This window comes from Mesocricetus auratus, unplaced genomic scaffold (assembly GCF_017639785.1).
Source record: "Mesocricetus auratus isolate SY011 unplaced genomic scaffold, BCM_Maur_2.0 Super-Scaffold_100007, whole genome shotgun sequence".
NCBI lineage: Eukaryota > Metazoa > Chordata > Mammalia > Rodentia > Cricetidae > Mesocricetus > Mesocricetus auratus.
Window position 1 is genome coordinate 76,136,341 of NW_024429191.1, and position 12,202 is coordinate 76,148,542.

Consider the following 12,202-nt stretch of genomic DNA (forward strand, 5'->3'; position numbering starts at 1 on the left):
AGGAGAGAAAAATCAAAGTAATAAAACCTCATTTAATTCCTAACGGAGGGCAGAGCTGTGAGCTGCAATTATCTTAATGTGGAGCTATTTTTACTCTCTCTCCATCTCTGTCTCCTGCCTTTCTGTCGTGAGGGTTTCTCCTCTCCATTCTCTTTGTCTCTTCATCTCACGTTGGGTCCCCTCTTCTGTTCACTCTCTCCACGACCCCACCCCCGTCCCTCTTAGCTATGTGTCCCTCCCCTTCTGCCTGTCCCCTGTACATATATCTCCCTACCTTTTCATCAGAGGCATCACACCCAGACAAAGCTGGACAAAGAGGTGAAGACCACCCTCTGTCCCCAGGGGGACATCTTCTGGGATTTAATTGTGCTCTTGTCTCCCTACCCAGGCACCATGGTGGTAGTGGTGGTGGTGGTGGGGATCCTTCATAACTGTTTCTGTTAAACTAGTGTGTTTCCAGAAGTTTCCAGTGGGCACTGAGGTATACTGGGGGGGGCTCGGTCCCCTTTATCCTCCATATACCCTTCCTCACGTATAGCAGGGTACACCCTAGCTAAAGGCTCCTCAGGTTGCTGCTCTCTGGCCATGTTCCTCTTTATCCTCCCAACACACCACAGCTGCCTTTTGTTATTCCCCACCCCATCTGGAAGAGGGGTCCTGGGCCAAGCTAGGGACAGCCAGAGATGCCCATGTCCCTGGCCAGCAACCTAACATGGGCTGTTTCCCAGAAAATATACGTCAACAAGCTGTAGCCAGGCTTGGACTGGAGGGTGTGGGGCCTGGCCACCAGGACATCCTAGTCCCAAGAGTAGAGCCTGTCCGCTGCCACCTTCTCTCTCTCATCCCCCAGAGGGCACGGAGTCTGGGGCAGACAGCAGGCCCCTGACCTCATTTCCCTGAGACTCCACCGCCTGTCATTCACCTGGAGCCACAGTGCTGGAGCTGGGAGTGGAAAAGTTGCTGGTGGAGTTAGGGGTGTGGTGAGGAGGGCCCCTGCTGTTCCTGGCCGGAGAGTGGCCAGGAGAGAGGACAGCCAACACAAACAGAACCCCGGGAGGGCACACACAGCGCAGGTCCACACGCCCCTTCTGGGCGCTACAGAGTGGCATTCAGTCCTTCTTGCCAGCCCCGCAGAGGGTAGTGCCAGCTCCTGCAGAGACTCAAGGGCTTGGGCAGATAAACAGGGGCACTTAACCCACAAAGCGGCCCCTCTCCTCCAACACACACACACACACACACACACCTGTGGAAGAGGCTGACACCTCAGAATGATCACACACACCTCTCTCCCCCAGCTCTGTTCCCCAATGCACCAAGCCCACACACCCGATGGCACGTGTACTCCTAAGGCAGCCCCCCAACCCTGCCCCCTGGTTGCTTCTGTCCCCTCCCCCAGAAGATGGAGAGAAAAGGCAAGAGACACGTGAATGCTGGGTAAGTTGTAGCAGGGACTCATCCCCCTCTCCCCTGGGAAATTCGCTCTCACACTCTCAGCCTCAAGCCCCTCTCTCTCCTGCACAGCCCCCCCGCAAGCTGGCACCCGCCTGCCCATCACCTTGACAGCCTCTGACATCCTCCTCCACACCCACACCCTCCCCCGTACACACGCGGTCCTCCTACACGCTGCCACTCACACCCGCATCTTTGACACTCTGACACACTTACATAGACGCACGCACTCACACCACACCGACCCCCACCCTCCCCAGCTACAGCACTCCAGGCCTCTGGCAGTCTCTTGCACACACTCCCTACCACGATGACTGACAGGTGTCCTCCCCCGCACACCTCTCACACTAGCTTTCTAGGACACCCCCTTTCACAGCGTGACATGCTGGCACTCTCTTCTCGACCTCACAGGCCTCTCTTGAAACTCCACGTCCCTGGGTGGGGGCGGGGGGGCGCTCCGAAGTGGTTAAGGCCAGAGTCAGTCACGGCTCCAGCTGCCCCTGCCCCTCCCCTTAGCCTCGCGGCTGGACTCCATCAATAATGCAGCGCCGAGTTCTGGGGAGACGGCAGGGGGCCCCCAGGCCGCTCCCCGGCCCTGGCTCGCACTCTGCACCCTCCTCCCATCCCCGGGAGAACACGCTTCTCGATGCTCATTGGCCGCTTTCCCCTAAGCCCTCCCTCCCAGCGCCTGGGCGCCAGTCCCTGGCAGAGGGGACGGGCTGGGACCCCAGGGTTGGGACCTGTAGGGTGCAGCCAGCAGAGGCAGAGGCACCGAAAGGAAGAAAGGCAGAGGGAGGGTAGACAGAAGGTGGTGGAGCGAGACCGAGGGCAGTCCACCGAGACCCGCAGAGAGCGCAGGCTGGCAACCGGAGCCCCGCGCCCCAGCCAGGTAGCGCGCGACCGAGGCGAGGGGACCGCGAGCCCAGGGCAGGGGACGCCGAGCCGAGCGTTTCAGGCGAGCCCCGTGGTCCAGCCCTCCCGGTCCTAGAGCGCTCCCCTCGCGGGTCGCGGGATTTTCCTAAGTGCGGGGACAGCGCTCCTCCTCCTCCTCCGCGCAGCACGCGCCACCCATAGCTCCGGACAGCGGAGCAGATATCAGCCCAACACCCCAGGCGCGCGCAGCTCGCCATGGACCCCAAGGACCGCAAGAAGATCCAATTCTCTGTGCCCGCGCCCCCCAGTCAGCTCGACCCCCGCCAGGTGGAGATGGTAAGGGGGCTGCGCCCCATCCGCGTAGCGCCCTCAGTGCGACTCCTCCGCGCAACCCAGCTGTTCTGCTGGACTCTGCCTGGGTTGCAGCCAGGCGCCCCGCAGGGCGGGAAGTTCGTTAGCGACTCCTAGCAACTCCCCACACCCACTCCGGACCTCTGAGCCGATTTTGGGCGGGAGAATTACGGCAGTGGGCGTCCCGCAGTGCTCCCATGGGACTGCCCTTTTGACCCTTACAGAGCCCCGCTAGGCTAGTCTTTTCCCAAGGACCAAGTCACTGTGGTGGCACGCCAGCGATGCACACAGCTCAGGCGTCTGAGGCAGTCATTTTCAACTTCGTGGTCTAGATGACCTCAGTTTCACCCTATAGGCCTGGTCTGAGGTCGCCAGAACCTTGTTCTGATTACTTTCTGCTATCGGGACCTAGAGCCACAACCCCAGGGAGTTGAATGGTCATGGCTTCCTTGGAGGTTGGACCTACAAAGATGCCAGCGGGAGGTGGTGGAGGCAGAGGTCTGTACTCCACGACCTAGTAAGGACACTTGTTGCTGAGATGCCACTCGCTCTGGAGGGCATTGAGAACTAGGCAAAACCCTTCTCGGGGTATTTGGTCGGGGTGGGCTGAAGCCTGGGCCTCAGTAGCTTTTGGCATCAACAACAGCTCCAACTTCAATTACCTAGTCCTCTCTGCATTTCCCTGGAGCTCAAAGGGGACCTAATTAACTGACAGTTGGTCTGATTGCCAAGCTAGGGGTAGACAAGGAGAACAATTTTACATTTTTTTTCATGGGAACTGGGTGAAAAATCCCACAGCTTGGGAAAAACTGTGCCAGGGGCCCAGACTCCAACCTCTAGAGACCCCAGCAGACCACTGGGTGTCTGGGGCTCAGGTAAGGATGCAGGTTCCTCAGTACTGGGCTCAGACACCTCCAGTTGCTTTGGAGCCCTTAAACTGACCTATGGTGGGCAGAGCCATAGGCACCTCCTTTAGAGTGAGCGAGGTAGAGTCTTCTAGAGAAGGTTCTGTGATAGCTGTGGTGTGGGACCATCTGGACTTGGAGTCAGTGGATGGTTTGTCTAGTCTTTTGGACCCAGCGTGCTGTGCTGTGTGACCTTGAACACGTTGCTGAACCTCTCCATGCCTGGGACTTTTCATCCCTGTAAAATACAGGGATTGAGTGAGTTGAGTGAGCTCTAGCTGCCTTCGATTCACAGGCTCCCTGAGGACTCCAAAGTCTTGCTTCCAGCTGGCTCAGGGTGGTGGTAAGGGGCCTGTACAGTCTTTCTCCTGTGTTCCTTTCCTCCGTCTCCCTAGATCCGGCGCCGGAGACCAACGCCTGCCATGTTGTTCAGGCTCTCGGAGCATTCTTCTCCAGGTAGGGCCCATTCCCTGTTCTCTGCCTCAAGTCCGGTGCCTTTCTGGGGCCCCCATGAGAGGGGGACAGGCTGGAGACTAGAGACCTGGAAGGCTCACTCTGCTGGCCTACTGTTGTGGCACCTGTTGGCACCAGAAGGGAAGGGCACACTTCTGCTGTTCCGAAGACTGAGGCTTTGGGGAAAGTAACCTGATTCTTTTTCTCTTCCTCCTCCTTCGTGGTTGGCATGTGCCTGGTGATCTCTCTCAGAGGAGGAGGCCTCCCCGCACCAGGTGAGTTTCCTGGGGCAGGACACTTAGCTGGGCCCTCTGGGGTAGGGTGATGCCTGCTGAGCCAACCCAGGGGCCACCACAGGACACATTAGCATATCAGTGGCATTTCTCTGGAAAGATCCTGTTCGGAGTGTCACCCTCTCTCTGAGTGGCGCTGGGTGGGGTGTCCATGACAGAGGGTCCCCTCTGCTAATGGGGACAGGGCTTGGCCTAGGTGTCCCATGCTCCCTCAGCTGTCAGAGTTGTGCCACTGGAGGGAGGGGAGAGGGAAGGGGTCTATGGGGAACCTACTTCAGCTGCCTCTTCCCTGTAGAGAACCTCTGGAGAGGGGCACCACCCGAAGTCGAAGAGACCCAACCCCTGTGCCTACACGCCCCCGTCACTGAAAGGTACTAACCCCGCCCCTCCATCTGTCTTGTGGCCTCCTGGAGCCCTGCAGCTGGGCTATGTGGGGGAGGAAGATGGTGTCACTGTCACTGGAAAGGACCTGCCACCAAATCACTGCCTGACCTGGGAGACTGGTTCTTTCCTGGGCTCCCAGAGGCAGGGAAAGGGCATCATTTCTCTAACAGTAGGTTGAGGGGGGCGAAGGGGAGAGCTGGCTAGCCCCCAGGATGCCGAGAGCGTTGGAGTGAGAGTCTGGAGGTGTGTCTCCTGGGCCAAGCTTACCCCACTATCCCTCCAGATCCACTCCCATGCAGGCTTGCATCCTCGACACCCCCTTGACTGCTCTTTCTGCCTAGATTAAAGCCTGTCACCCCTGTCACACATGCCAGGTCTCATTGGTGGGTACTGGGGGAAATAAGATGAGGAAGACAGCCGGGCGGTGGTGGCGCATGCCTTTAATCCCAGCACTCGGGAGGCAGGGGCAGGCGGATCTCTGTGAGTTCGAGGCCAGCCTGGTCTACAGAGTGAGTTCCAAGACAGTCAGAGCCACACAGAGAAACCCTGTCTCGAAACCTCCCCCCAAAAAAGATGAGGAAGATTTGGAGGCTCACGGTGTAGCTCAGTGGTAGAGCACTTGATTGGCATGTATAGGACCCTGGGTTACAGCCCTAATACTGATTTTTTTTTAAAGACAGTATGGTGGCACAGGGGTCTGTAACCTCAGCATTTTGGAGACAGGCAGGGAGGTTTCTGTGAGTTCAAGGTAAACCTGGTTTATAGAGAGAGTGCCAGGCCAGTTAGAGTTGTACAGTAAGTAAGACCCTGTCTCAGAAAATTAAAATAGCCAAGCAGTGGTGGGTCACCCCTTTAATCCCAGCACTTGAGAGGCAGAGGCAGACAGATCTCTGTGAGTTCCAGAGCAGCCTGGTCTACAGGAATAAGTTCCAGGACAGGCTCCAAAGCCTCAGAGAAACCCTGTCTCAAAAAACAATAAATAAATAAATGAATAAATAAACACTAAAAAACAACGCCCCCACCATGCTTGGTGGCTCATACCAGTCACCCTTGCACTTAGGAGGCAGAGGCAGGAAAATTGCTAGGGACATGAGGTCACCCTGGGCTGCACCCTAGCTGCCATGTCAGCTAGGGCAACACAACAAGGCCGTGTCTCATAAAGAAATGAAAAATGAGCGATTTGTTCCCTGGCCCCAGACCCTTGCCTCTAAGGGTCAGGGAGAGTTTGCTGAAGGGACAAGGCTAGGGCTTGTGGGATTGACAGACCAGAAAAGAGAGGCAGAGGAAGAAGGTGTGCAGAGGGCAGGGAGGTGTGTGTCAGGAGTTTCGGGACAGCTGGAGACTTGGTTTCTGGCCAGGGGACTGTGGGAGACGCACCTGAAGGAGGAGCCGTGCAGATGGACATGCCAGGGGCCTCTTCCCAGCTAGGTGCCAGCTGCCCATCACCCCCACAGGAAGCTTTCTTGCCTGGCCTGTCCCTTCTCTCTCCCCAGAGTGGGTAGATGAGTTTAATATGGTTTCCCAGAACCAGCCAAGGTCAACAGGTGCACCTGGCAGCCCCGCCTGCTGACCGGGGACAGCGGAGCGAAGCCGGGAGGCCAGGGGAAGAGTACAGGTGTGTTGCTTCTCCTGGGAAAATGAAGGGAGGACGCTGCGGCAAGTGGCCGTGGGAAAGGACTTCCTGTAGGGACTTGCAGAAGGACTTAAAGCAGGCGTGAAGACAAGTGGTGCATTTCCAAGGCAGAGTACAAGAACTTGGCCTTGAGACTGGGGAGGAGAGTGCTTGGGACCCTGGATTTGATCACCAACTTACCCACCTGTAAGCCTGGCACTCAGGAAGTAGAGGTTGGAGGATCACAAGTTCGAGATCATATTCAGTGAATTTGAGACTGGGATACATCAAGAGACCCTGTCTCCACTCTAGGCTGGGTGGATGTGAGGGGGAAGCAGCCCCCGCCCCTGTGGCTTTTGGAGAGGTGCTGGGGACAGAAGCCAGGGTCTTATGCACTAAACACACAGTGTAATGCCAAGCTCCAGCCCCCCCCCGTTCAGTCCTCCCTGGCTTTGGTTATGCACTTTGGGAGTGCGCTGAGGTAGGAGTTTGTTTAGGGCCATGAAATGTTTCTTTTTCTCTTTTTCTTTTTGGTTTTTCTTTCTTTTTTGGGGGGTGTTCGAGACAGGGTTTTTCTGTAGCTTTGGAGGCTGTCGTGGAACTGGCTCTTGTAGACCGAGTACTGGGATTAAAGGTGCGCCCCATCACAGACCAGTGGCCAGGAAGTTTCTTGCGTACCAAGAGATGACCAAAGACTTACCTGCCCATGGTCTGGGTAGAGAGAGACAGGGTTGTATAAAGGAATCAGGAGAGGGCCGTACTGGGCTTCTTCAGTCTTGAAAAGGAAGACTAGGGGTGCGGTTAGTTTCCAGACATGGAGAGGTAGGAGAAGGAGACAGTGTGGTAAGGAAAGTTTAGCCTCCAGAAGGCCCAGCGAGGCATGAGAGGCTGAGTGAGGCCAACAGGAGCTCACCGGCACATGCACGGTGCTGCACACACCTATCATCGTGGCGCAGATCACGAACCAGAACCAGCTCTCCTCTCGCGACTGCGTGCCTGCCACCTCCTCTCCCCCAGCCCAGAGGCCCTTCTGCATCGAGATGGTTCTGTTTGACAAGCTTAGCCCTTTCTGGGCAAGGGCAAGTGTCTGGCAGGGTTTGGGTTTTGTAGGGCAGGATTCAAGAGTCCTCCATGAAGGGTGAACAGCACAAAGCCTCAGGGGGGCAGGGGGTGGGAGTTTAAAGGGTGCTCCTAGGTCAGGGCTCTCTCGGTTGGATCAAGGTGAAACTTTGCCGGTTCCCCAAGGCCAGGCAGGGCAATTTATTGCCATTTTATTGCCTGAGTAGCTTGCCCACAGCCAGCGGGAAGAGGTAGATTTGGAGCTGGGGGCAGGGCGGGGCATTGGGCACACACAATGAGCCCTCTGTGCCTGTCCCTGAGTTGGCCCTGCTCCTGCACTGGAGGTTTCCAGCCTACCCCCTGGGCTGCTAAGGGGAGGGGCCACTGTTGGATTGAGAAGCCAAGGAGCACTGACCACTCCAAAGAGTCTAGGCTGGGGGCTGTGAGTTTAGTGTCTCAACTACTCTAAAAGCCTGAAAGTCCCTGGTCCCTTGCTGAGACTGCTCTAGACTTTTGTTTTGTTTCAGGGGGTTGTTTATGTAGCTCAGGCTAGATTAGACCTTGCTATGTAGCTGAGGATGCATTTGAACTCCTGATCCTCCGGCCTCTACCTTATGGGTGCTGGGATCACAGGCCTCTGCTAGGGGCTCTGTGTGCCAGGCAGGCAGTCTACCAGCTGATCCACACCCCCAGTCCCTCCACCCCAGTCTTAACCTAACAATGTTCCTTCAAACCTTGCCATTCCCCGGAACCCCCAGCCCATCCCTTCCTCCCCTTCCCCCCCTTTCCATCTTTGGGAAGCCGCCCACACTGTTCCTTTCCTAGGTTGCATCTGAGCAGGTCTTTGTGGTGGTGGTGGGGTGTTGCTGCTTTCTGGGTCATCGCAGAGGGAGCTGGGAGATTAGGGATATGGGTCAAGACGGTGAGGGCTGAGTGGTCCATTTGCCCAGCAAGGACTTTACTGGCTGCAGATGCCGTGACCTCAGGCTCAGGATTGTTCCTGATTTGGGAGGCTGGGGGAGAGGTGCAGTTTGGTACCTCATGCTGGGCAGTATTGGGCAGGGAAGCACAGCAAAGTGCATCTTCCAGTGTCAGGGAAAATGGCTCTGGCCCACAGGCCTGGCACCTTCTGCCTGGGGTTAGCACTGGTAGACACTCTCCAGTGCTGGCCACCTGGCTGATAAGCTCCCTGGGCAGAGAATGTTAAGCTGTTGCTGTGCTGGCCTGGTCTTGCCCAGCCTGGTGCCCTGTGGTGCAGGGGAATTTTCTGATGCCAATCTTGGGGGGCATCTTGGAACAGCTGAAGAGCCAATAAGATCACATGTACCCCTGTTGCTCCCACCTCGTTTGGACAACCCCCGCAGTGGAGTGAACGTGGGCCCCTTAGAGCATCGCCTCTACCTCAGTGTGTGCACGGGCTGCTCCTGCAGCCTGGCTGACCCTGGCCTCCCTGGGTCCCCTCAGTGTGTGCACGGGCTGCTCCTGCAGCCTGGCTGACCCTGGCCTCCCTGGGTCCCCTCAGTGTGTGCATGGGCTGCTCCTGCAGCCTGGCTGACCCTGGCCTCCCTGGGTCCCCTCAGTGTGTGCATGAGCTGCTCCTGCAGCCTGGCTGACCCTGGCCTCCCTGGGTCCCCTCTGCCAGCTGTGCAGCGCATTGCAGAGTCCCACCTGCAGACCATCAGCAACTTGGGCGAGAACCAGGCCTCGGAGGAGGAGGATGAGTTAGGGGAGCTTCGGGAGCTGGGGTACCCAAGAGAGGACGATGAAGAAGATGAGGAGGAGGATGAAGAGGAGGATGAAGAGGAAGACAGCCAGGCAGAAGTCCTGAAGGGCAGCAGGGGAACTGGTAAGCTGAAGGGGCTGCAGTTGGTCTGTAGTTTCTGCTACCGTGGGTCAGGCATGGCTCGTCCAGAAATATCCTGTGATGTCCTTCTAGGGCCACCTTTGGAGACCTGGCATCACCTAGCCTTGGTTAATCCTTCACCTGATTAGCTAGACCCCAAAAAAGAACTTCCTATCCATGGAAGCGAATTGTAAGAAGGTTCACGGATAAAGAGAGCCCAGCATTCCCTTTTCTGCATTTCTGAATCCCATGTTGTGCTTCGGAGGCGGACTGATTTGCCCCCTCCAGGACCTTTGAGACTTTTTCCTTCCTAGGATGGGGTGGGAGAGTGCCCTCTAGTGTCCAGATGTTGAATCAAGTATTTAAGAACAAATCTGGTCCACATCCCTACTCTACCTAGAAATAAGGCCCCTAATCCTTCATACAAGGCCCAAGAATCAGAAAACCCACAGAAGATACCCACATGCAGACAAATTGGGCAGAAAGACCTCATCCCCTCCTATGGTTGTAGCTCCCATGCCTGACCTCAGAAGGCTATGCTACGTCTGGCCTGGTGCAAACATTAAACTTTTTAGATTCCACCCCTCTTGCTTTTTTCCCTTTTTAAGTTATTTATTTTTATTTTATGTGCATTGGTGTTTTGTCATGGGTGTTGGATCTCCTGGAACTGAAATTGCAGACACTTATGAGCTGCTATGGGGGTGCTGGAAACCGAACCAGGGTCCTCTGGAAAAACTGACCAGTCAGTGTTCTTAATCCCTGAGCCATCTCTCCAGCCCTCTTTTTCTTTAAGATTTATTTATGTATTAAGTATATAGTGATCTGCCTGCACGTCAGAAGAGGGCACCAAATCTCACTATAGATGGTTGTGAGCCACCATGTGGCATTTGGTTGGTGGGAATTGAACTCAGGACCTCTGGAAGATCAGTCAGTGCTTTTAACCTCTGAGCCATCTCTCCAGTGCCCCCCCTCCCTGTTCTGTTTTTTGAGACAGGGTTCTCTGTGTAGCTCTGGCTGTCCTGGAACTTACTCTGTAGACCAAGCTGGCCTCGAACTCACAGAGGTCTGCCTGCCTCTGCCTCCCCAGTGCTGGGATTAAAGGGGTGCACCACCACTGCCTGGCTTGGACCCATTTTTTTATGGGAATGACAAGCAGTCTCTTACTTCAAGTGTCCAGCCCTTGGGCCCAGACAAAATGAGTTGAGTCTCCTCTCTGCATCTCTGGCACTGGGTGTGACTGGGCTGCAAGGGCTGAGTGAGCCTCCCTATGAGACCCCCAGAACAGGTGGGAAATAGATGAGAGATGCTCTCTCAGGAAGGGGAAGACGTCCCTGGGTCACGTGACTGGGTCACTAAGGAGCAACATCAACCCCCAGCACTCCTGAGGGACTCCAGGGTACCAATTCTGGTTGTTTTTTGTTTTGTTTTGTTTTTGTTTCTTGTTTTAGGTAGAGTTTCACTCTGAAATCCAGGTTGGCCTGAATGTTAATTATGTATCTCAGCCTGACCTTGAACTCAACGTAATCCTCCTGCCTCAGCCTCCTGTCTTGGGTCATTACTGGCATAAGCCTCCACACCCAGCTTCCCAGTAGGTATAATCTTATCTAAGGTAATGTACACCTATCTTCTTACATAATATTTCCTTCAGAAAAGTGCCCATGAAGCTGGGTGCTGTTGGCGCACCCCTTTAATTCCAGCACTAGGGAGGCAGAGGTAGGTGGATCTCTGTGAGTTCGAGGCCAGCCTGGTCTACAGAGCGAGTTCCAGGACAGCCTCCAAAACAATACAGGGAAACCCTGTCTCAAAAAACAGAAGTGAGCTAAGACCCGTGGCCAGTCGTAGGGAGAGTTGTCCGGTCCAGTGCTCCACCCACTGTGTGATGGTGCTTTGGAAGCTTGGTCTCAAGCCACCAGACATCACTCATGCTGCAGGGCCCCAGATGGACACTCAGCCTGTTTGTATGCCCTCTTTTCCAGGGGGGCAGAAGCTAACTTGTGGCCGGGGTCTGGAGGGGCCCTGGGAGCGTCCGCCTCCTCTGGATGAGCCCCAGAGACACGGAAACTCTGAGGACCAAGTGGAAGACCGAGCAGCACTAAGTGGTGAGCCTTGCAGCGTGGGGTGGGGAGGTGGATGGAAACCTCACTGGCCAAGCCGGGCCTTGAGCCTTCTCTACTTGTCTTTCAGTGTCCGGGGAGGAGCCCCAGCGCCCTGCCCGTCCTGAGCCTGGCACATAAGCGCAGAGTCCTGCATCTCCAGGAGGAAGTGCTCCCCAGAAACCCGCTCTGTCCCACCCCACTTTGTACCCTTTCTTTCACCTGCTAGGGCTGCGGCTTCTGACCTCCTGAAGACTAAGGCTGATCTATGTTTGCTTTGGCTGAAGCCCAGAGTCCCCGATGCCTCTCCCTGCCAGTCATTCTATTTCCCCGGTGGGAGGGAGGAGGTGAGGGAGAGCCCACACTGGAGAACTCAGAAGGCCAGAGACAAATATTTGCCCTTCACAATTCTCCTCTCCAGATTCACTCCCCTGGGCCCAAGAGACCCACAGGGCAGGCCCCTAAGATCTGGGGAAAGAAGGCTGAGAGCCTGCAAGTGTCCTGAACCCCCCTCCCTTCTTCCCATGGGGGCTTTGAGCTCCCACCCCTCTCACAGACGTCTACCGGGGTCCAGGTCTCAGGCATTCTTTTCTACAGCCTCAAAATTGGATGTCGTCCCCTATTGTCCACTCCTGCTGGGTGCCTGCAAGGTGGACTGGCAGATGCTGCTTGTGGCGTTTCGCTTGTGCTGCGGTGTCAGGAATGCCACTTAGTGTATGTCCTTAGCGGGGCCATACAGTGTGGGGAGCTTGGCTCCCCTTGTCCTCCAGCTGCTTGGCTCTCTTCCTTTTTCCCTGACCCCAGGCCTGAACTCCTCCTGCGCTGTAATAAATCTTTGTAAATAATTGTCCTGAGACTCCTCTTTCAGGGGAGGGAGGAGAGACCAG

At 56.0% G+C, this 12,202-nt stretch overlaps 1 protein-coding gene across 1 annotated transcript; it reads left to right on the forward strand.

Moving 5' to 3' along the window:
- The first annotated feature begins 2,125 nt into the window (after positions 1-2,125).
- Positions 2,126-12,160, forward strand: Ppp1r1b (protein phosphatase 1 regulatory inhibitor subunit 1B). Its single transcript, XM_005075930.4, has 7 exons — positions 2,126-2,658; positions 3,974-4,034; positions 4,284-4,306; positions 4,620-4,695; positions 9,022-9,225; positions 11,199-11,321; positions 11,407-12,160. Exons 1-7 carry the CDS (start codon positions 2,578-2,580, stop codon positions 11,454-11,456), a joined length of 618 nt encoding a protein of 205 aa, XP_005075987.1. The 5' UTR covers positions 2,126-2,577; the 3' UTR covers positions 11,457-12,160.
- The last annotated feature ends 42 nt before the right edge of the window (positions 12,161-12,202 follow it).

Coding starts and splice junctions, on each gene's coding strand:
- Ppp1r1b (XM_005075930.4), top strand. CDS start 2,578: ATGGACCCCAAGGACCGCAAGAAGATCCAATTCTCTGTGCCCGCGCCC. Junction 2,659..3,973: donor ACCCCCGCCAGGTGGAGATG/GTAAGGGGGCTG, acceptor CCGTCTCCCTAG/ATCCGGCGCCGGAGACCAAC. Junction 4,035..4,283: donor CTCGGAGCATTCTTCTCCAG/GTAGGGCCCATT, acceptor GATCTCTCTCAG/AGGAGGAGGCCTCCCCGCAC.